The 25601-nt window shown below is 36.1% G+C and overlaps 1 protein-coding gene across 1 annotated transcript in view; it reads left to right on the top strand.

Moving 5' to 3' along the window:
- Positions 1–25601, top strand: part of LOC113228835 (homeodomain-interacting protein kinase 2) — a 213946-nt gene that overhangs the window by 171424 nt on the left and 16921 nt on the right. Inside the window, exons 3-15 of the mRNA XM_026462242.1 lie at positions 816–967; positions 7696–7874; positions 9970–10039; positions 10292–10427; positions 14436–14654; positions 16242–16396; positions 18399–18575; positions 19501–19654; positions 20019–20120; positions 21085–21372; positions 22690–22809; positions 23567–23820; positions 24361–24426. Coding sequence (XP_026318027.1) covers positions 816–967; positions 7696–7874; positions 9970–10039; positions 10292–10427; positions 14436–14654; positions 16242–16396; positions 18399–18575; positions 19501–19654; positions 20019–20120; positions 21085–21372; positions 22690–22809; positions 23567–23820; positions 24361–24426 — 2072 coding nt within the window. The remainder of the gene's footprint in view (positions 1–815; positions 968–7695; positions 7875–9969; positions 10040–10291; positions 10428–14435; positions 14655–16241; positions 16397–18398; positions 18576–19500; positions 19655–20018; positions 20121–21084; positions 21373–22689; positions 22810–23566; positions 23821–24360; positions 24427–25601) is intronic.

Raw genomic sequence — 25601 nt, 5'->3', positions numbered from 1 at the left:
AAACAAGGAACAATTTGTAATTAATAGAGACCTTTTATAGACACTAATTCTATTTATGAACACTTCAATAAGCAATTTGCTAATGTGCTTGTGGTATATTTGCATAAACGGTACCGATTTAAACTTGTTTTTCTAATGATTTAGATTAATGGGAAGCACTTTGATAACCTTTGAATTTGAAAGTTGTTGAAGACGGTAGATTTACGTAAACTATAGGAATTTTCTGTCTGTGTGTCCTGCGTCATAAATGACTTTAGGCTACACAATAATCTAGTTTAGTATTGGCCTTATTATCAGTTGATACGATTCTTAGGTGTCTGTTGAAGATACTTAATGAATAATAATTGCCTAGCAGTGCTGTCGTGCCTTATCATAAACAATAAGCTCTACAAGCGTTTTTTTTAATCATTTAATTTTATTTTTTTTAAACTATGTGCCATTATCCATAAAGTTACCAAAAGGCAAACCTGCTGCCATTAGTGGAAAGGGCGCATGTAACATTAAAAAAAAATCTTATGTATGCTAATCGTGATCAGTAAAAAAGGCCAGTCTATCACTATTTTTATTTTTTCTTATGGTGGATAAGGTATGAAGTTACAGCAGGAGAAAAGTAGATATTTTTTCTCTCGGTTTTGAGTTATTGTTACAAGCGCCTTTTCGACTAACGGCGACAGAAATGCGTTGTTTATGACAAGGAGGGCGGAGTGAAACACTGACGGCCATTAAAAAATCTTATACTCAACAAGCTGACGTAATTAAATTGTGACTTGAAAATAAATTTGAAAATAAAGACCGCTTATTTTGGTGTATTACAGAACAAGTGCTGGTCAGGCGTCGGGCCGGGCTGCTGCACCGCGCCCGCCGTGCCGAGTCGCGCGTGCGATGCGGAGCGGTCCCCGCCGCCCGCGCCCGCGCCGCCTCCCGCTCCACCCGTGCTTTGCACCAGACCCTGCTGCCGCGACGCTACGTTAGTATCAACTATTAATCTACACACACATCAAAAGTGTCAAGGTATCAAGCACGTTTTTGCCAATTACTGAAAATCACAACTTTCAATAATTTTTTTAACACTGGATTTTTTTTGGACAGTTTTATAATTTGAATTTGAAAATGAAATTAACAAAAAGAAAATCAATTGGTTGTAAAAAAATCATCAAAACCTGATTTTCAGTAATTAGCAAAAACATGCTTGAACCCTAGTCACTTTTGATGTGTGTATTTTGTCAATCCGTATGTAAAGCTACCTAGTGTGAATTTTTAGAATTATGTATGAAGCACAATTCGTACCCTTTATACAATAAAGCCACATGTGATCATACTTCAAAGTGCTTTTCATATGAAAGGCATACAAATAATACGAACTTCAGTTACCAAACCACAAGTTAACTGTAGTTCGTATTATTGTTTGCCTTTCATATGATAAATAATCTAGTTTATTATTATTATAGACCTGGATATAGTGACGTCGTATATGGGTTACACGCTCAGTCTGGCAATAGTGCTCAATAAAAATTATATTGTATTATCAATTAAAATCTCTTTTTAAAAACATATTTGCTAAACGCCAATACATATCTGTACATGAAACGCCAATACATAAATCTCTTCAAGCACCGTTGAGCTAACATGAAGTAAAGTTTAATTACTTAAATGAGTAAAAGCCATTATCCATTTTGCGATAACTAGTCGATCTTTTGCTTATTATTATAGTTAGTAGAATCATTAAATATATCAATAGAAATTACCCTAACGACTGAATTACCGGTACTTTAAATATAGTGTACTGCCGCCGTTAGTTCAAAGGGCGCGTGTGACATTTTTTCAGAAAAAATGTTATGTGTACTGCCGTGATTAGTAGGCCTAGCACGAACGGGCGCGACTTACGCGAGTGCGACATAAAGCGCGAGATACAGCTATTCTCGCATAGGGATCTCGCGCTTTATGTCACTCTCGCGCAAGTCGCGCCCTATCGTGCTTTCCCTACTGCAAAAGAAGGCCGATCTGTCACTAGTTATTTTTTCCTAGGTCAATAAGGTATGAAGTTACCTTACGACGAAAGTAGACTTCTTTAATTTCAGTTTTTTAAACATTATTTTCTCGGTTTTTGAGTTTTTGTCCCTTTCTACTAAAGGCGGCAGTATTATTTCGACAACCTCAGTTTCTCAGCGGCTGCATTGTGGGAGCTGGATGAGAAGGTCCCGGGTTCGATTCCCAGTAGGACCATTTTGGGAAATTATCGTTTCTAAATTGGTTTTGCTCTTGAGTTTGCTGGGAAGTGCCCCACAGTGAATTCTTTTGCTCTGGTACTCATAATACAGGGTATTTTCTAGTGTCAGGCGAGGCAATTGGTGTGGTTGTCTGGCACATTATTATTATCATTGAATTGTACTTCACTAATTGGAATGGGACAATTTGAAGTAATTATAATATCGAATACTTTAAAATGGGTTGATATTTTATTTTCCTAATCGCTCCGCTTATGATTTTAGAACATACTTCAATATGACACGCAAAGTGTGGCTATTTTAAACTTGAACAACTTTAGAACGTAAACATTCCTGTAACGCAGTATATTAAATAAAATGTTACTGTGTTAAAAGTCTACACTACCTCAGCTCGAATTCCAATTTTTCCTGTACCCTTCCGGTTCATTTTGCTTGGGTCGAACATGCGGCAGGGACACGACTTTATTTCAATTTTTTTTTTTTTACAAAGGACATTAAAGCCATTTGAAAAACGTATATCATATAGTATACGTGTTGTATTTAGTTCAGTTGATATAAAAGAAAATCATTGATATACTTTATGTAAAGTACCTATTGAATACAGCGGTTGTCTTGTACAATTTCGAGGTAAGTTTGTGTTTTTACTCAACGTGAAAATTTTTAGGAGTCGTGTTTTCACACCGTATAGTGATCAGTGTACATCCTCAACTATATATTTTTTCCAAAGTTATTGATTCAACATTTTCACTGTTTTGCGGAATCAATCAAAGCCATTTGAGGGTGTATAGAGCCGTAAGAATCACTTTAACTTACAGTTTTAGCTTCGAAATATCTTTTATTTCATAGTCAAGCGAATCACGCTTTGTAACCGTCAAATTGATTGAACACTGCTACTCATTCGTAAGGCAGATTCATCTGGGACTGCTTGTTACAGCGTTTATGATGAAAATACCCTGAATTTATTTAATTAATTAATGACATCAAGCGACGGAAGGAACACTAGTGTTCTGTCTTCAAATGTTATTTCTAGTACACTATATATGTATATGTAGATACATGTAGAGTTGGTAATATCTCCCTCCGATATCTCGGAGTTAATAAAAGTAAAAGGCAATAAATCAAAACAAAATTGTAATATTTTTATAACAATATTTTTTCATATGTTAAAAACATTGAAGTATAATATTATGTATTTAAGTGAGTACCTGTGCCATAAAGAGACGTAGAGACCGAATGCATATTTAATTGTAATTATCATAATAGTAGTAAGTAACAATAGGGTGATGACGTCATGATAGCGACATTATTATGCTAATTCAAAATGATATATAATTCTGATATCAAATCTAGTTTGCGACCACATAATGATAATGTGATAATCTTACCAATAACCGGGTCTCAAATTAGGGAATTCCCATGCACTATGAGTCATAGAGCAACCCCAAAGGCAGAGCACACCTAGACCCAATTCAGAACAATTAAAATAATAACGTACACACTCATCATAGCCCCGCGCTAGGGAAACCCTGTGTCGGGGGTGCCATGGACACACACATATTTGAATTTCTTACAATTGAATTTCTTATGGGGAATCAAACCCGAGACCTTTTTATCAAGCTCTAATAACTGGGTCATCGCGATGACATCGACGTCGACACATCCTTGCGCACCGGTTTTCATGGTGTAGACGTCTCTGAAGTCCCTGGTGCGATCCTCGGCCGAAATTGAATCAATGTAGCAAAGGTTGCCTGAAATTAGGTTTAAAAATTTTAGTAAGTACCCATAATAGGGCAGCCTTCGTACTTTATCAATAACATAGATTAACAGTTTAATATTTTTATACTACCAATTGACGGAACGAACAAGTCGTGCACTTGGTGGTATGCGACACGCATATCCATAACAATTGGCAGTGCCACTCAGAGCTTTAAATCGCAAAGATCTGAGGGGCACTGCCACTGTGCCCTGATGAGTCCCATGTGCCTGTAATTACACCAGCACCCTCACCCTTCAAAACCGGAACACAGTGATGCTCACTGCTTTTCGGCAGAAATAGCTAAGGTGGCAGTACTTCCCCGGACGAACTCTTTCACAAGGAGCTCTACTGCTACTAAGGCATGTGGGACTTGTCAACTTTACGTCTCAGAGTGACGGGTGCAGTACCCCTCAGTTGGATGCGGTTTAAACCTCTTAAGTGGCAACTGCAACTGCTATGGGTAGCCGTATCGCTTAGGTACCATCAGGCGCACAACTTGTTCCACCCGTCACTTGATACTATAGATAAAAATAATTACACAGATACCACATGTATTGAAAAGAACTCGTCATTTTATTTATACGATGAATGATACTGGCGCTTGTTTGTTTACTACACGTATGACGTCACAATACGGTGACATGGCGGCACGTGTTTTTGCGTCTAAATTATTTAAATTTTTCCATAACAATTTTATCGTTCGCAGCGTTTTCGTTTTGGCGAACTAAATTTCTACGAATCAACATTCCGATATGAATATCTGAAGATAAATAAGAGGACATCTTATATTTACAACACTATTGCGATCGTGATATGACAATCGATGGCGTACATTACAAAAATGTCAAAACATTTGCTAAAATAATTTCCATTACGGCTTCATCGTACTGGAGCAAAAAAACATAAAAGAGATAACCAATGAATATTCGATTTTTCTTTCATTATAAAATAGACACACTCTTGGCCATAGTATCACATGATATTAGGCAACGATGTGACCAACGCTGGCACGCGTTTATCTAAAAAAATGTCTATTCACTCTAGCCTTGTCTAATAACCCCAAATTGTAAATGTCTTTTGTTTAGTCTACAACACGCTACAATATTTTAGAAACACGTTTGTCTGTCTGTTTCTTCTGTATTATCATTTTCATCGCGCATCAACATGACCGCTGGAATTCCATATCATCAACATCTAATATAAAACAAGCAAACACAGTACATACAATGAGTGCGCTAGTTGGTTCCCAGAGTTACTATACGTGCGACTACGCAGGGTCGTTCCCCATTCAATTATTCGACGCACAATACCGGGAATTTGGGAATTTGTGCGACCCTTTTAGCCCTTACTACCTGGGGTACCCCCCTCCCTTGACACCCTACGTATTCATTCTCAGTCCCTCACCCTCGACGATGCGCGTACGCACGTCAGCGTCATTTCCGTTTTTAAATTTTGTAAAGTTTTTCTATTTAAAAATTATTGAATCTTTATGACATAATATGTTATTACTTAGTAGAGTGTAGTTGTTTTATTAATTTTAGTGTAAATAGTGAAGTGATGGTGAATTATGGATCTCTCCATTCCTAGGCTCAAATTCGAACATGAGGACGATTTTGAAGCCGAATATGAGGATTTATTTGCGGTGTAAGTTTTTCCATCAATCGTTATGAACAACATATAAATGAATTTGTAAATAATTGCTGAAATGTTCCCTTTGGTCTCTAGGAAACGCCGGTCATAAAGACTTTTATCTTCAAATATATTTAGGGGAGTATAATGGAATTTGCAAATGGGTCGTTATTAATTTGCGATTTATAGAACCCTTTAGAAACTGTACCATTAGTCCCATTAAATTTTGATTCAATGTGGACTTGTGTTCATATTGAATTTCCTTTAATTTGGCTGTTAATACTGCTTTTATACAGATAAAAATATTGCAAAATAAAGGTTTTATCAATGCGTCTCTAGGTTTATATCTAGGATTAAGGACTGATAGTGGCCATTATATACTATAAAATTTACAAAGTGTTATTTTTTTTCTGTTAGCGGTAGCGGTATCGAAACTTCATTGCCTGTATTTTGAAAATTCTATCTTATTGACACATTTTTTCTTTTTTATTTTCCAGGCACTAAATTGTCAATAACGCCTTTTACTTTTGCAAGGATTTAGTACTCGTATAAAGTAATTTTTGATTTTATTTTTATTGAAGGTTAATGAATAGGTGTATATAGGTAATAAATGCTTTTAAAATCTTTTCAAATTCTTGAAACAAAAAAATATACAATAGCATATGAATATATGAGTATATGATTATATATACTATTATATTGTATGTGAGTTCATTTATAAACTAAGCTTACAACTTATGTGTAGGTACAAAATATAAAGTTTCTCGTTATACTAATTTTTATAACATTTTTACTTTCAAAAATCACACAAATATGAACATTTCTCTGTAGCCCTGTTTTTTGTGCAATAATAATAGTGCAGGTGCCCCAGGCCTGCCCCAGGCTTGGCGTTTTTAAAGAGGGGTCGCTCGAAAATACAGATTTCTTTACCAACCATTAAACACAGCGATTTTTGAAATTAATTTTTGGTGCAATTTTAAAGTAATTTCTTTGCTGTGTAGTCTTAAACCTCTCTTAGTGAACTTCTTTACGTATATTTGCATGATATGTTTAGTCACTCGACGCGTTGTGATATTTTAAAGAATTACTATAATTTATTGGTAAAACGAACATTGATGTCTGAAGTCAATATTAGCGTCACCACCTTAGGATCGTTATATAACATATATAATATATAATTCTTCACTTTAGTTGACTTGACATCCAGGCAATAGCCATTTGGATTTTAATATTGATACAAATATGAAAAACAAACACAATGGAAAATACCTTCGATATAGTTGGGCACGAACCAGCGACTTTTTTCGCCAAACCGGGACTGTCTCTTTCCCAACTGAGCGAATCTATGAATTTCTCTGTATGTGTGTTCTCTGTATGTGTGTTCTTTTCAGATCTTCGTTTTTCACTTTAGCGGCTTTGGGTTTTATAACCGTTCTTATAAAGTGCCATAAAGTTAATATTAATGTTGTGTTCTTTTTAACCGACTTCAAAAAACGGAGGTTTTCAATTCAATTGTATTTTCTTGCATGTATATTACGCGATAACTAATCTATGAACCGATTTTGACGATTTTTTTTTTGTTGCAAATAGGGTACCTCAGAATCGGTCCCATGTACCTAAATTTGAAGAAAAAATTCCACCTCTAAGTGTGGCAAACTAGGGGATAATCCGGTTTCGCGCACGTAACCGATTTCAATAAAATTTGGCAAATAGATGTAATTCCACGAACTTTTGAGGTCGGTTCTTTTGTTTTTTATAAAAAAGTTATTGAACTATGACCTTATCCAGTGATCTGATATGATTTTTGTAGTGCGCCTATGACATCAACTTTATCTCTTATGCATTCTAAATTTAAAAAATGCTACGCTAAGAAACAATAACAAAATACCATGACTCATTTAAATTAGAATAACTGCATTCAACTTAGGTCGATAACGATTGAGGTAATGTATTCCCCGAACTTCCTTTGGCGATGACTAAGAAAGTACTTAGAAATAGAATAGTTCATTGAGCCCTTTTAAGGGGCTGCTTAGACGTAAAAACTCAGTAATGAGATGACTGTAATTGCGATGTTGCTTGTTGCAGTGTCGGAGATAGCGAGCGACGTATTATCGATAGCGGTGCGGCAGCAGCAGCGGCAAACGGCGGCAGAGGCGGCAGCGCCGCGCGGCACAGGACGGCGCCGCAAGCCACGACGACGGCGCACGGCAAGCAGGCGGCGGGCGGGGCCAACCACCCGCCCCAGCCGCAAGGTAACCACAAACGTAATGTCCCAATTGTTGTTACCTCCTTATTATACATTTCACATTAAACACGCTCATGAAACTACTTAACGACTAGATAACACAGACACCTCATGGTACAGTTATTTTTTCATTAATATTACGAACAAGTTTTTAACCAAAAATTCTAAATTTAACCTTTAACTTATAAATCAAGAGTAGAAGCTTTACACAAATTTAGACGTCTCATTCTATTCACCCGTACACATTTTTCAATAACACGATACACATTAGACACACTACTCTGTCTTACTAAACAAACAAGCCCTGCACCTATATCTAAAAAAAATCTAAAAAAGAGTCTATGTAGGTGCATCAGATGGGCACATAACGGAGTTTGTATAAATAATGAACAATCCATGGGAGGTAACAAGCTGTTGTCCCAACCCGTAGTTTGTTTCAACTTTATGCACTACCCCCTCCATGATGCACTTAGATTTTACTCTATAGGAGCCAAAAGTAATACAGTTTATAGCTACGTGACGCTCGTGCTAGCTAATGAAGCTCGAACATGTGATCAAGTTAAAAGAAAGAACCTGTTAAGTACCAGGCTGTTTAGTAAAGTCGTTAAAAGCCAAAAACGAAAGATCTGCTACAAGCACATGGAAAAATTCGTGAGGTCCGCTAGTTCGTTCCGTGGCTTAGTTAGGAATTTTTTCTTAGTGTTCGATCTTTGTATTAATAATTACTACCAACTAATGGAGTAATTTCACAAAAATAATTGAATATAATGGTTAAAAATCGTGACAAGTAATAAAACTTCAAAATTACAAAAATCTGTTAAGTTATACATTCATGTATGTGGTGCAATATTTTATTGTGCATTGATATGGAATCAATTTTTTTTTATTTATATACTAAAAAGTTCCTTGCTGTTATTACTTAATGATTATGTTAATTACTTTTGGCTCCAGATGTCCCTCTTGTTGCTTAAGAAATATTGCTGTAATCCCATTTTTTATATGAATGTATTTTTATGTAAGGCCTTCCGAAAATTGTAGACGATAACACTGTAGGCTTACATTGTAAAAAATAAGTTCTTGATCAAACATGTTGATATGGTAAAATTACCCGCCAGGGAAAATCTTTTTTTTACATTTCCATTACAAATTGTAAATGGCATTTAATAAAGTTAAACTCTATCTTTATAATTAAGTTACCGCTGAACTTGTAAAATTTTATAGTAAAATTAATCTATAGGGTCATCACCCCCGTGTTAGTTACGCAGTCGTGTGGCAGTTACATACCTACTCCATACAAAATAAGTATAGGATATCAGAGAGATAAAATAAATATCATCGGAATATTAACAAATCAAGGGCGTTCTTTATTTTGAAAAATTGTTGAGCTTTGGATATCCGTAACACTTAATCAAACTTGGCTTTATAATAGAAACTTCAAAAATGAAATACACTAAACATCGACTTTACCTCATCCCTATGACAAAATACTTCGACAAAATACTACGTCATAGTCGTCTTATTTATTATAATTATTACATTGTTGACGCTACAGGTCTGTATTAAGAGGAATATATGTAAATAACTTCTATTCCACGTATGACCGTTTGTTGCCAGAAAAAAAGGAACTTGTTTTACTCATAAATCAAGAGTTGGAGAAAATCGTTATGCTCCACATCAACTCGTCATCAGCCCATTTATATGACCCACTGCTAGGCACGGGTTTCCTCTCCGGCGAAGACGGCAGGTCATAGTTAACGATGTTTTCCTTCACCGGATTCCGAGAAACTCAGAGGTGCGAACCCAGATTCGAATCCACGGTGTCTGTGAGAGACGGTAGGTCAATACATAAGGCTACCGGGGCATTACCACATCTCCTATCATTTTTACTTGGTTTTAGACGTTTGTTCAGATTATTTACGATGCTGACTATATTCTGTCGCAACCCAAATAGGAACGCCTTACATATTTACACTGGCTTCTTATTACATTCTAAATTAAAATTAATTATAAGTTTACAACGGTATGCGTAGCTAATATGTCGGTATCGAATGTGTGTACATGCGGCTGCGGCGGCGACCCTCGACGCTACGCACGACACAATGACAACACAACAGGCTCCGGATGCGGCGGCGACGGCGATTACCAGCTGGTGCAGCATGAGGTCCTCTACTCCTCGTCCAACCGGTCAGTATCACCAAATCGCCAAAGGTTGCGCTAGCATTGACTATTGGACAAAAACTAACCACCCAGTACGTAAGTTTCAGATGAAAAGTAAATGTAATTAATTAATTTGCATTTGAAACTTTACCAGCAGTTGCAGTTTTATAGCACTACTCTGTCAAACCAATAATACTGTAACAACAAAAACAGCATTTTGAGAAAAAGCCTGCAAAATTATTTTTCAGGAGGTTAATATTGTATATTGATACTTCCCAGGTACGAGGTGTTGGAGTTCCTCGGGCGCGGCACCTTCGGACAGGTGGTGAAGTGCTGGAAGAAGGGCACCAACGAGATAGTCGCCATCAAGATCCTCAAGAACCATCCCAGCTATGCTCGCCAGGGACAGATTGAGGTATGCTTATAACATAACTTTTCGAAGCATTGTCAATAAGGAATTAAGGCGCTTTTAAAAAACTTTCATAGATGTTTAAACTTATTGAATGTGTCTAATCAACAACAAAATATTTGTGAGATTTTCTGTAACCTTAAAACAAAAAGTACACGATACCTCCGTTTGTAATAGTTATAGCGCCAGTAAGCTTTTAGTTATCCCAGGCCATACATTGTTTCTACCATGAATTTACAGTGACATTTTTGTCACGTAAATTTCTTGTATACAAAATTTACTTCGCTGATCAGTTTGCCATACAAAAGAGTATATTACGCGATCGCTAATCACAGTTGTCACTGTGAAGTCACAATTAGCACTTTGGTGTTACGATGTGTGGTGTGTATGATGTTATTCATAGTTACAAACGATATAGACCAAGGCAGGAAAACGAGTATACAGGTTGACATTTTTTATTTCATCATATTTTAGGAGGTGATCCTACCCATATAAAGGAACAACTATGTAACCGTAGAAAAAAACATCAGCTTCAAAAACTTGTACGGAATATCAAACTACAATATAGTGAAAGTAAAAAAAAAACACAACCTGTATAAGTTAGCATAGTGAGGTCCAGTTGCTTATTACCGCCGTTTATTAGCGCGGCTATCTCCGGCGAAATTTCGCTTCCTCGATCCATTATAGTCGCTGGCATCTGTCCAGTTAATATGGGGCCAGGATTTTGGCGGAGAGCGTGCGTTTTAGGTTTACAAATTGAACGTACGGTCATGACACGAACCGAAATTAGGCATCGTAGGTACCACATAGGCATTTAAGTGCCTCGTCACATGAACTGCAACCCCACTGCGTGCCACTACGGTTAAATACCTGAATGAACCATGGCAATTGGAACTACACAATCGACAGCAAGGTCCAAGGTCTGTGCGATAAGAAACAAAATTGTTATATATATTTGATTAAGTATTATAAACAACACAAAAAGTTAACAAAATAAGAGACGGACGTAGACACGATTGGGCCGCAACTAGTTTACTAACTGCACGCTTTCCGCAAGACAAAATTCTACTAATCATCTGTTCTATTAATCATGGTTGTTTGTGTGAACTAGTCATCCACCGCATTTCTCCTGGCCACACAAGCATACTGTTTATGTTTGTCCACTGGAGAGCTGCCTCTCAACTCTATATACAATTCTTTGAAGACCGAAGAAACTGCGACATATCTGTTATCCCACGTGTGACCCCGATTCACGATCAACGTCCGAATATGTCTTTAAATTATTTCGAATTTATCAAGGCAAAATATACGTTTTGACCCATCAGCGAAAAATCTGAAACGATACGTAGTAATGTGCCAGATAAGCACATCAACCAGTATTATAGATATTATATCCAACCAACCAATATTATGGATTATAGTACAGAGTAATAGGCTTGAATCACCAAGTGACGGCACGGACAAGTCATATTTGTAGTGGTATGCGACACGTCCACCCATAACAGAGATGTTGAGGATGTTAAAATTTTTGCTGTTTTTCTTTGTTATATAACTCACTTTTTTGTAATTATGAAACGTACAGTCAAATATAATTGATACGAATAAATAGGTAACACACTGAACGTGACTGTAGATAATATCGCGCCTACGGTGAAACACACACTTCACTGTAAAAAATTTGAAAATGACAACGAAATTTAAATTTCATTTAACCAAATCGACTTTTTGTAAAAAAAACCGACCTCAAAAGTTCGTGAAATTGCATCTATTTTCCATAGTTCTATTGAAATCGGTTACCGAAAAGTTCGCGACACCGAATTCATCCTCTAGTTGGCCACACTTAGAGGTGGAATATTTTCTTAAAATTTAAACGGGACCAATACTGAGGTACCCTTTTCCTAACAAAAAAAGAATCCTCGAAATCGGTTCACAAATACTGGGGTGATCGCGTAACATACTTACAAAAAAAAATACAGTGGAATTAAGAACCTCCTCCTTTTTTTGAAGTCGGTTAAAATATAACTATAATTTTGAAAACAATGGCCAAAATCGTGTTATTCTTCGCTGTATCATTGTGATACAGTGAAGAATAACACCATCCAAGTTGCCAACAAGGGGCATTGCCACGGCCCCCGTCACCCTGTGACATAAAGTTAACAATTGCCTGTAATTTTGCCAGCCCCTTACTTACTCTTTGAAATCGGAACGCAGCAATGCTCACATTACTGCATGGCAATAGAAATAGGAATGGTGACAGTACTTCACTGGCCGAACTCTTTTATAAAGGACTCTGTTACTCGATTGAAAGAGAAGTTGAGTTCCTAAATTGGTTCTAGGGAATAGAATTGAGGATATCCTATGTGACTCAGTGGTTGGCTTTATGGGAATATAGTGCAAACCGAATTATAATCGAGGTTTCATAATGCAGCGATGAAAAAGGAAAATGCTTCTAATAAAAGGAATGAAACTTAAATTAGTAAACTAAACTCTTGTATACATTAATTGTTTACGTAAACTCATAAATTATGTGGACGTTGGAATAACAGAAATAAGATTATTTATTGAAAGAATATTTGCATCGTGTTTGTTTATTACAAATACAAGTGTTGTTAAATTTTATTAAATGTTTACCTTAAATTTTAAATACAAAATTATTTAAGTGTTTTATTTAAATACATTACTTTCTGAAAGAATGCAATTACAATTTGGGCATATAAAATATTTATTTTTATGTGATCCCCTGCGTGTGATATACGTGCTGTTTTAGCGTCCGCCATATTGTATTTGCCGCCATTTTGTAACTTCCACTTATAAATTCGTAGAAATATTTGTTTGTCTCACTCACATTTATACAACATTTAGGCAATAACGATAACTAAAACTGCGAGATTTCTCCTATAGCAATTAGTATTCTACTTTAAAATATTTTCGACGTTATAAATCTTTGTTAATAAAGTATACTGGCTTTTGATATAACTGTATAACGACCGCCTAACTTGTGAACCAATTTGTTTTCCTGCTTTCTAATATACAATCAACAGCACGCTCAATTTTATGCTTAAGATTAAAATTATTGGGTACGGTCCTGAATATAAAGGTGAATATATGTTATTCTTTAAAAAAATATAATCTTAACTAGATGAAACAATTCATGATACAACTGCATTAGTTGCCTTACTATTTAGAGAAGGGCAATTTTCAGGTTAGTTTTCTCTACCTAATTCCGGTGGCAAATTTTTATTATCTAAATATTGTAGAAAATTATCATGAAGTATTATTTAATGTTCGAGTGAGTAACTTGAAATATTATTTAATTTTTCTCGATAATTTACTCGAATATTTAAATAATAAAAATTGCCACCGAAATTAGGTAGAGAAAACTAACCTGAAATGTACTCAGAAATAGTTTTTTGGCTTCTGTGCATAATACATTGCTGATGAATTATTGCAATACCATTTAAGCTTTAGTTTAAGTTATAAAATTATATGAATGATAGATAGTGCAATTAATTTCATAAATTAATCTAAATTGAGAATGAAGTCTCAATTCGGTTGCCTTAGTATAGAGTCCCGGTAAGTTAAATGAAGAAATCAACTCTAAAACGGTTCTAGTCCGGTTTTTTTTTTTATATCAAGTGACAGAACGAACAAGTCGTATTCCTGGTGGTAGGCTACACGCCTGTCCATAACAGTTGTGTAGTCTACTATCCAGCAGTGCCACTCAGATCTTTAATCGCAAAGATGTGACAAAGGGTGACGGGCTCACTGTCATTGCGTCTTTCACCCCGAGTCATAAATTGACAAGTCCCATGTGCCTGTAATTTCACCAGCATGGTCACATTACTGCTTGGCGGGAAAAATAGATAAGGTGGCAGTACTTTCCTAGACGAACTCCTTCACAAGGAGCTCTACTGTGACTGGTAATTAATAAATGAAATTTCCTTGGTTTGAGAATTAGTAGTGGATGTTATGATATAACCCATTTTTATTTACCTATCTCATATTTTATTCCAGGTGTCAATCCTATCCCGACTCTCGCAAGAGTCAGCTGACGAGTTCAACTTCGTCCGCGCGTACGAGTGCTTCCAGCACCGCTCGCACACATGCCTGGTCTTCGAGATGCTCGAGCAGAACCTCTACGACTTCCTCAAGCAGAATAAATTCTCCCCACTGCCGCTCAAGTACATCAGGCCCATTTTGCAGCAAGTGCTTACGGCACTGCTTAAACTTAAGGTCAGTATTGCAATTTGCTACAAAATGTCAAAAGTAGGCTAGTTATAAATACCAACACCGAAATAAATTATCACTCGCCATAAAAACAGTGTAACGGTCAGAGAGAGAAAAACCCTGCTGTGAATTCTTGGATATATTATTATATATTCTTGACGTATTACACACAGGGCGCTCCACTGCTATGCCACACAGAGGGAAAGTACTTAAATACCATAGACAGAAAATTTTACTGAAAGAAGAATTCATTTTGATTTTAAATACAATTCAAACGGCATTCAAATATTTTTAAATATTCGCCTGTATGAACCGTGTGTTTTTCAAGAATCGCCAAATGTAAAAAAAACACCAGTAATTTTATTATTCTGATTATCTGTAATTATACGATTATGTAAAAATCTTTGAATACAGTTCGAATTGTTTTTAAAATCAAAGTGAAGAGTTCTTGCTGTAAAATTTTCTATCAGTATTTAACGTACTTTCCCTCCATGTGGCATAGCCGTGAGACGCCCTGTATATGATTTCTTTAAAATTATCATGTGAACAAAGAACTGTACAGAAAAAATGGTTTTACTGGATTTAAACATCTATAACTTATATACGTATGAACTTCTATTCCTTTGATTACATTTTTAACGTTATTGCATTTTTTTATTATGTTTTGTAAATATAATGTATTTATATTACATATATTATTATATTAAACATGTTTATTTAATTTAAAACAAAAATGTATTATGCCTAGTTTAGGTTATTTATTATTTTTAATGCATGTTCGTGTACCTTTAATATGTATAAAGTACGCCTTATATATGGCCAGGCACATTGACACTACGTATTTTGTTATTGTTGTTAAATTAATGTGTCTTAGATTATGAGTTATTTTCCTTTAGTGGCCAGTTTATAAATAACTTAACACTAATACACACACATATTTAACGGCACAAAACAGTGAGAATATCAAATAGTAACGTTTATATTTAAAGAAATAAGAATTAAACATAAAGGAGCATTTAAATTAAAATCTTTTAATAACGGTATATCATTTTTTATAGAAAAATATCGAAATTAATCAAAATTTATGACAAAGCAGAAACGTTTGAATATTAAAAAAATCCAACAGTTTAGCATTGATTAAATCAAAGTAGGACCAAAGGTGTTGATAGTCAGACTCAAGAGCAGGGGATTATATTTGTTCAGGATCACGATCTTACTCTCCTCAGGATAGGAACAAACACTTGTTCAAATGCTTACTGACTACGTTCTTTGCTCGTATTGTTCCTACTTAAGTACATCGATTGGTCTCTCGACTAGTAGGGATATCGGCGAGCAAGCCGGTCTACCAAATGAAAAAAAAAAAAAAAATGTCAAGTGTTTACGGAATTTACGAGAACGTCAAACCAATCTCGAACCACTCGACAAACCTGTATTAGTTGTAAATTAAGACAAATGAAGCAAAAAGTAACTAGCCAAATTTAAAAATATACTGCTTTATTAAGGGATTTTACTTGTGTTCCGCTAAATGTATTAGTGTGTATATTTTTCTTAGATATAACAGAAGTATTTAATGTAATGAACACGTGATTATAGCAATTGGGCCTGATTCACGCGGACCTGAAGCCGGAGAACATAATGCTGGTGGAGCCTGCGCGGCAGCCATACCGCGTCAAGGTTATCGACTTTGGCTCCGCGTCTCACGTCAGCAAGGCCGTCTGCAACACTTACCTGCAGAGCAGATACTACAGGTACTGGTTTTCTTCGTCAGGCACTACCGTACCCACTGTATTTTTGAAACTACAGGTCATTGAACCCGATTGTAATCGATGATTGATATGACGATCTTGATGCAACAACAGCGCTGTGGGCGTTAGATTAAGTCTTGGGTTCGTTCGGTAGTACCAATTCCGGATATGAATTTTTTGAAATTGGCTCAGGCCCTGTACTCTCGATCTCCTTCCGAAACAAGTACTGTGAAATAAGTAATCAGTAATTTTATTGCATTCTACAATGTAAAAATACAAAGATGAAAACTTGTAACTTTGAGAACCAATTGTGGACCTTGTTGGGCACAGCAATTTTAATAGAGATTTTAGTAGAGAGGAGGACGCTATGTTGATATATTTCCTTTTGAAATAGTAAAAATTGTAATTTTTTTTTAATTGTAAAAATGATTTAAGCTGTAGGAATTGTATAACATAAATGCACTGAATAACAAAATTCTATAAAAAAATTATAGTAATCCTGTAGTCAACATGACTAGTTTATTTAAAATATCAAATAATATAAATAATAATAATAGTAATAGTAAAAAATAATATATATAAAACAATCATAGTAATATTAATAAAAATGAAATGAAATAACTATAATTTCATTACATATTTATCACTTAAGTACTCATCTATAGTGTAGTAGCATTTAGACAGAAGAATTTGTTTCATCTCGGATGTAAATTTATTATCACTCCTTATGTTTTGAATTTCTCTTGGTAATTTGTTATATATTTTAACGGACATGACAATTGGGTCATCTACGTGCATTTTGAGATGGGAATGGGGAAGTATTAACTTGTTTGGGTACCTTGATGTGTGGTGAGTAGGAAGGTCTAGTAGTAACAGCCGACCACATTAAAAGACGCATAATGCGAATGAAGCTCTTCATACTTGACTTTGTATTTTAATTGTGGTCGAGTATTACTTATTTGACAGTAATTGTTTCGGGGTGGATGTCAGCCGTAGAACGAGAGTAGACTCCCACGTTTGGGTGTTAATTTTGTTATTACTCTGGTACTTTTAGTAAAGGGAAATTCCTAGTTTGATACCAGGTAATTGGTGTAGTTGTCCGACACGACGAAGTTTATTAACTAAATTTAGATGAATAACTTCGGTTGTTTTGTTACTAGTGTATAATATACAGAAAAAATGTCAGTTTGAATTGATGTTATTGGTATTATTGTCTGGCTTTCCTTATTAGACATGTACCTGCATACATTGACGAAAACACTGCCTTACAAGTACGCAATAATAAAGTAAACATACAATAATAATAATAAAAAGTCAGCAGTTAACTGCCTCTGTGGCCGAACGGTTACCATGCCGGACTGCCACGCAGAGGTCCCAGGTTCGATTCCCGGGCCGGGAGAAATATTTGTATGACCTACATTTATTTCTCTCGTGAGTTTGGGTGTAATTTGTGATTGTCTATGTGTGTGTCCATGGCACCCGCGACACAGGGTTTCCCTAGTGCGGGGCTATGTTGAGTGTGTGCGTTATTATTATTATTATTATAGCAGTCATCTATGTATTTTTCATCACACTTGTCTTCGTCTTTGCTTTTTACAACATTTTAGTTCGAGATGTATTATTATCTATGGCCATCTCACCGCTGTAGACGAGGCAGTATGTCTGTCCTTTTTGGACGAATGGAACAAAAAAAGTATTTATGACCATCTGTTAGTAAAAAAACAAAATACCCGCCATTTGCAAAATCCATAATTATTTTATTCGTACAAGAAATAAACATTGTATTTATTTCCTCACAAATGTGATGAAAAACATTGTATGTATCAAGGATGGTAAAAAATACAAAACTCAAGTTATTAAAGCCCCCAGCCTTCGGCTTCGGGCTTCTAATAGACGTTAGTATTTTCTTATTTACCGTCCTTATTACACGATATACTATTATGAGTCATGACATCTTAGTCATCGAGTAACAATCACTCACAGGTTTCTTGTGTTACATTTGCAGAGCACCAGAGATAATCCTTGGCCTAGCGTTCTGCGAGGCAATCGACATGTGGTCTCTGGGGTGCGTAGTGGCAGAGCTTTTCCTGGGCTGGCCGCTCTACCCTGGCTCCTCAGAGTATGACCAGATCCGATACATCAGTCAGACGCAGGGCCTGCCCACCGAACATATGCTCAACAGGTAACGAACTTTTAAATTTTTTTATAGATTAAAAATACTTAAAATAAAAAAGTTGTGTTATAAACGCGCTCGATAGCGAGCGCCTTTTACGTGCATTAGTGCATCTTATTAAGAGATTACAGTGACAATTATTGCTCGCGATCGCGCAAAATGTTTGTATACAAAATGTTGTTCCTTCTAGTGATCGCTTGGGGCGCTGTATAATTTACGAAACAAAATTGTGAAGTAATTTATAGACAACTATTCCGGTAAACTCGTGGTAGAGGCACTAAATTGAACAGCTCCATATTTGGCACCTTGCTATATTACAGTGACGGTCGTCGCTAGCGACAATTGTCACTGAAAACGATTAAAAGTGTCACGCGAATCATAGAATGCCTTAATTGTCACACATTTGTGGAACACGTTGTTGGTTCATATTTATTTAATCTTGCTTGTTCAATGTTTATCATTTGTTTAGTTTGTAACTGTTTGTTCTGATAAAAAAATAAATCTAAGTCTATCGATATAACCCATGATAGCTACAGTGAGTCCCTATAGTTTTCGATAGGTAAAAAATCTATCGAAACAATCGATAGTGAGTTACATTTTGCTGCAGTTTACTACGCATTCGATATCACGAGTCACTTATTTGAGATACGTCATCGAAAAAACGGTAACTGTAGTAGTTACGTTGCCTCTACCATGAGATTACAATGAGAGTTATCGCTAGCGACCGCGTAAAATGTTTGTATACAAAATGTTGTTTCTTCTCGTGACTGCTAGAAGTGGTGTATAATTTGCCATACAAAATTGTGAAGTAAATTTGTGGTAGAGGCATTCACGGGCTTGTGATCACCGTGTCCTATGATGTATTCGCATTAATGTCATGATGTTTATCAAATTATACATATTACCACACTAATAATAGTGTGAAATTGTGCAGTGCATCGAAGACGGCCAAGTTCTTCTACCGCGATGTGGACAGCACGTACCCGTTCTGGCGGCTGAAGACCCCCGAGGAGCACGAACTCGAGACCGGCATCAAGAGCAAGGAGGCTCGCAAGTACATCTTCAACTGTCTCGACGACATCGGACAAGTGAGATAATCAAATTTTATATAATTTTGTACATACCAATAATCCATACATAGTCAGTAGGGAAGTAACTGGACATATTTTAAATACTTACAATACTTATGAACTACAGGGAAAAGGATTATATAGTTCATAAGATAAGATATAGTTCATAGCGACTAATTGTCGTATGTCCACCTTTTTTTATATAAATATACAATTTGATGGAACAAAATTGGCATATGCTTACATTTGAAGATGTTTATGAGTACCAGAACAGCGCAATTCACTCCTAGGCACTGATAACACCAGACCAGACCATGTTTTCACATTTTAAGTTGGATTAAACGAGAAAGTTAAAAGCCAAATAAATATTTCTTATTTACAGGTAAACGTGCCAACTGATCTTGAAGGCGGCCAACTCATGGCCGAGAAAGCAGACAGAAGGGAATTCATCGATTTATTGAAGAGAATGCTCACTATGGACCAGGTATGTTGTCATTACAAAATTGTGTACTAAATCAGGGTTATTTATAAGACTAACAACCTCGCAGGATTATGTTACTAACATCGTAAACAACAACTTTTGTTCGATCATTGGCTACAACAATGACAAAACTCAAAAACGGCAAATATGCCGTATAAATATGTCACTCTTTTTCTTCTGAATAGTATTCGTTAAAAGTGGCATCACCTAACTTCAAACTAAGTACAATGTTGCCACATTTGTTATTAAAGAGCAGGAAGCTAAAAAATTTAAAAAAATGTTACTCGTGCTACCACTGAAGCTGGTTTGTTATATACTTTTGACCTATGACTTAAGTTGTAAAGAAAAACAATATATAAATGAAACAAAAGGACTAAAAAGAATATTTGTATTGTATTTTACTGCATGTAATGTTTCTTAGTAACCTTTGTAGCTAAACGCTATGAGAAAAATAGCATCATGCGTAAAATTTCTCATCTGACGTATTACTCAGCTCATCTACGTGAGTTATGCTCGTTCAGCATAACTCACGTAGGTAATTAAGGAAAGGTAGTAAAAGATAAAGCAATAAAATAGCACTCAAAGAACGTAGAGAGATGTGTACGTTTGAATCGGATTAATTAATAAAATAAGTGGCCAGATTAACTGATAAGTTATCAATGAATACAAACATCCGTCTATATTTATCTTATTATCAGAAAAAGCCAGTTAAAATTTTTACTTCCATTATCAACGGTCTGTTGTACTAGTAGACTTTGAGTAATTAATAGATTCAGGCATTACTTTGCGGCAGGCCATGTCAATATAAATGTAAGTAAATTAATTTGCTACTCCATGCAAAATAGCTGCGCTTGTGCTGAATATTATTTAACAAAATATTCAACACAAGCGCAGCTATTTTGCACGATTTCGGCTTCACTGACTGATATATTTCTAATAAATATCATAATAATATGTTCCTTTTCAGGAGAGACGAATAACTCCCGGCGAAGCTTTGAACCACGCGTTCGTGACACTCGCTCACCTCGTCGATTACGCGCATTGCAACAACGTGAAGGCATCCGTGCAGATGATGGAGGTGTGTCGCCGCTCTGGCAGTAGCGGCGTAGGGGGAGTGGGGGGCGTTGGGGTGGGGGTGCCTGCGGGGGGTGACTATGTGGGCAGTGTGGTTGCACCAGCCGCGCCGCCGTCTGCACATCATCTTGCCTTGACTATCAATCAGCAGAGGTTGAGAGCTGCGCCTTATGATAACCTGGTAAGGAGACAATTTTATTATTGTTATTAAGAGTCTAACTAAACCTTTCGATCTCGAACCGAACCTCAAATGGCTTTGGTTGATTCCGCATAACAGTGAAGGTGTTGAGTCAATCACTTTGGACAAAGTATATAGTAAAATTGAGGACGTGCACAGAGTAGTATATGGTGTGAAAACACGGTTCCTAAAAATTTTCACTATAGAAAAAAAATACAGACTTGCGTCGAAATTTTACAAGAAACCCGATTCAATAGGTACTTTACATATATCGACGCCTTACTTTCTGAAGCGTAAAGTGTGATTATTCAGGAGATGGCAAAACTTTTCTATTTATTTTAAATTTCTTATCAATGGTTTTAATTTGGATTCATTACTTTAAGAATAGGTAAAAGCCAGTGAAATCATCCTGCAAATATACATACTAAAATGCAAAAAATGCATTGTTTGTACATATACAATGCATTTTTTTGCATTTCAGTTACTTTGTCTTTTAAGGTACGAGTTTGAGAAAGTAAGGCGACGATATACTAATGGTTTTTATATAACATCTGAACTAAATAGAACACATGTAGTATATGTATTTTCAAATGGCTTTAAATTCGTTTGTAAAAATTAAATTCTGAAATAAAGCCATTGATTGCCCCTGCCGCTCGACCGCAATAGAACCAATTGAGATCGGGAAACATTTTAATTCAAGCTGAGGTTGTATCAACTCTAAGGGTCGTATTCTAGAACTCTACTCAATGCTCAAGTCAGGATTTGAGTATGGTTTAAAGCACTCGAAATCATACTCAAGTCCTTGCCATTAGGGTCGTATTCCCAGTGCTTGAAATCATACTCAAGTCTGCTCAAATCCTGACTTGAGCACTGGAAACACAAGCACTGGAAATACGACCCTAATGGCAGAGACTTGAGTATGATTTCGAGTGGTTTAAACCATACTCAAATCCTGACTTGGGCAGACTTAAGTATGATTGCAAGCACTGGAAATACGACCATAATGGCAAGGCCTTGAGTATGATTTTTAGTGCTCACTGCAGTACTCAAGTCCTGACTTGAGCATTGAGTAGAGTTCTGGAATACGATCCTAAATTAGCACTAGCTTTATATACATGTCTGTAGGCTACTGTCAGAACTGCAAAATGACTCTAGTCTAAAATTTAAAACTCATTACTAAATTAAATTAAATAATCTCGACCGGAGCTACCGGCACATCTCTTGGAAAATTCGGATCATCCCTTCTCAGAGTATCTAGGTTATTAAATTAGAGACTTTTCAAAGAACTTTTTAAATACTATTGTTTGATTTTTTTTTCAGTATCAGCTGTACCAAGGCGGTCGTGTGGCTGTGGGTAGCGCGCGGCAGTACACCACTCGCGCTGCAGAACCATTCCCGCACCAATTCGTTTCCTCCATACTCTGCCAGCCTGCTTACCAAGTCAGTATATTCAGTTATCACTTTTAACTTCGTATAACACCTCTAATGCCGGTGTCTATTACGTATCACTAATCCGAGATGCATGTCAAGCTCTCCTGTGTTAATATATATTTTTTTATAGATATAATAGACTCACGCTTGGCCACAAACTCACCTGATGTTAAGTGACGATGTGACCGACAATGGGACGCGTTTGCCTAAAAAATGTATTCTTACATAAAATTGTATACCTATTCACTCTAGCCTTGAATAGCACCAAATTCCTTTGCCGTACGCATCAGAAAGGAGGAAGCAAAGCGCTTAATGCGAATAGATTATAATCATCGGATATTACAAATTATCCAGATTCTGCACTGTATTTACGATCTCTACGATCGTAGCTTAACCGTTGAGTGATATTTGTTAAGAAGCGGAAAGGAGACATTTTTAATTTTTATTTCGCACGTATGTGATATTTTTTTTAAATTTACTGGGATAAGATTTTCACCAGACGATTGTTTCAGATGTTAATGAAAGTAAGAAAAGTGAGTGCCACGACCCAGGAACAGCTACTATGAGCATAATTACACTTAAATTTTTTTTTTAGACTTTTAAGTTCAGACATTCATATTTGGCACTTACATGCATGTTTCTTTTATTAACTAATTGTATCCCATTGCTGGTAGAAGGCTATTTCCCACCACCCTTTAACATATCAAGATCGTCCCGCTAACGCCTTATATGTTTTGCTTACTGGAAATACTTACTGGAATTGCAGGTGCAGCAACTGGCGGCAGCAGCCGCGGCCGCCGCTGCTGCGCATCACCAGCACGCGGCCGGCGTGGGCGTGGGCGGCGTGGGCGTCGGCGGCGTGGGCGTGGGCGTCAGCGACATGGGCGAATGGCGCGCGCCGATCATCGCCGTGGAACCGGCAGGACTGGGAGACGCGGTGTGGGATTTCCACTCCCACCAGCCGCACCCGCACCCCGCCGTGCACCCTACGCACTCGACACACCTCAACTCGCACAAGAGGTCAGTCGCCTTACCATTTCTTGTTCCTCGGTCGTGTGAGCTATGACCGCTATGACATATTAGCTAAACTACCGGATAACTCACGTATTAAAGTCGAATTTTTGTTTTACATGTTTCTAACCAAGCAACCAGTAACTGGAAGTGACTCGACGTAAACTGTTTTCGTGAAAAATTTCGAGTATAAAAAATCTCAAATATCTGGTACTTTAAGTAAAATGTTAGGTGTAATTTGAATAATACCTAATGCCAAATAAATTTGACTGGTGACCAAAAATTCTTCCTGTATATGTGATAGATGGATAATGATATACAATAATGGAATAGCCAAATACAGGGTGAAAAATAGAAGCCGCGTGTTTAAGAAATGGTGAAAATGATTACTTGTGTGAAATTTCGCTTATATTCGAAAGAATAATTTGTAACATATATAGGAAATATAGTTTATAGAGTAGTTAAAATAGTTTTCAGAATATGTGAAATATGAAACGTGTACCACCATTAACGGTTCAATGTATAATATAATCGGTGGGTTGTCGACAGATCAACAAAGCAGCAGGCGGGCGCGCCGGCGCACTACCAGCCGCAGCACCAAACGCATCAATACAGGTGCTAACTGCCTCTTTACTTAGCCCATTTGTTGGGAAATGTTTTTCACCCCTAATTAACCTAGAATATGACAAAATATACCTGTATAAATTTCACATAGTGCATTATGATGCTGTTTTAAAAACCAGTTATCTTTGTTTACTATGTAAATAGGACAGTACACGTACATTTTTATTTGGTTTTCAATTTTATGATTAACTTCACAAACTAATATTTATTAACATTTCTACATGTCATAACAAGTTCATCAACAGATAAAACTCCGCATTATCGCACGGCTTTTATTTTTAGTAATAAGTATGTGACGCGATTTGTTGTTGCTATACTATATTAATTAAACCCGTTCATGAACAGTAACGGCGTTTAAATTGAATTTAAATATCAGAATGTCTGGATGGATTTCAAAAAATTTCCAAGTGCTTTCTGTGTAGTTGCCGCCTACTGCTTCTCCATAGAGAAGTGTCAACAACTTACTAACAAAGTTCAATGATTTACCTTGAACATTTTATATTGAATCAATATAAGCACTACAGCACAAACAAAAGTATAGTCTGTCTTTTTTGAAGGCAGAGTAAAATGACATTTGCCAATAAAATTGTAAATAGTCATGTAGTTAGTTAGTTGGCGACAGTTTTATCGATAGATTATGAAAGACGGTAAAATTGAATATTACGACGTTCTAATGATTACTAATTCCGTTATTGTATTCTTTATTCTTATTTTGACAGTTGGCCCATTAGTATCTAAATCAATTTACATTCATACACATTTTAATAACAACAGCCGGATTTGATTATATATATATTAAATTAAAACTATAACCTTGAATTATGTTTCCTATTTGTATTTTTAATAGACATAATTCTAAATGTAGTGTATGTATGTATGAATTTTCAAAAATTCACAATCTAAATGAGCCTGTACCCAGCAGTTGGACGAATTATGGGCCATATGATTCAAATGAAACAAGTCCTGATATTTATTGCATGAGCGAAACCAACATTCAGTCGGTAGTGGATATAATAATAGGGGTTAAAGTATGAAATTGCCGATTTGTACTGAAAATCTAAATTGTTTATTTTTTAAATTTTTAACAAATTTATTTAATCAAAATAGTTGCCATTATTATCTATACATTGCTGCCATTAAATGGGAAGGTTATTAATGCCTTTGCG

Source organism: Hyposmocoma kahamanoa, unplaced genomic scaffold (assembly GCF_003589595.1).
Source record: "Hyposmocoma kahamanoa isolate Upper Pololo Valley unplaced genomic scaffold, ASM358959v1 244, whole genome shotgun sequence".
Classification (NCBI taxonomy): Eukaryota; Metazoa; Arthropoda; class Insecta; order Lepidoptera; family Cosmopterigidae; genus Hyposmocoma; species Hyposmocoma kahamanoa.
Note: the sequence above shows the minus strand (reverse complement) of the source record. Positions and strands in the feature narration are given on the sequence as shown.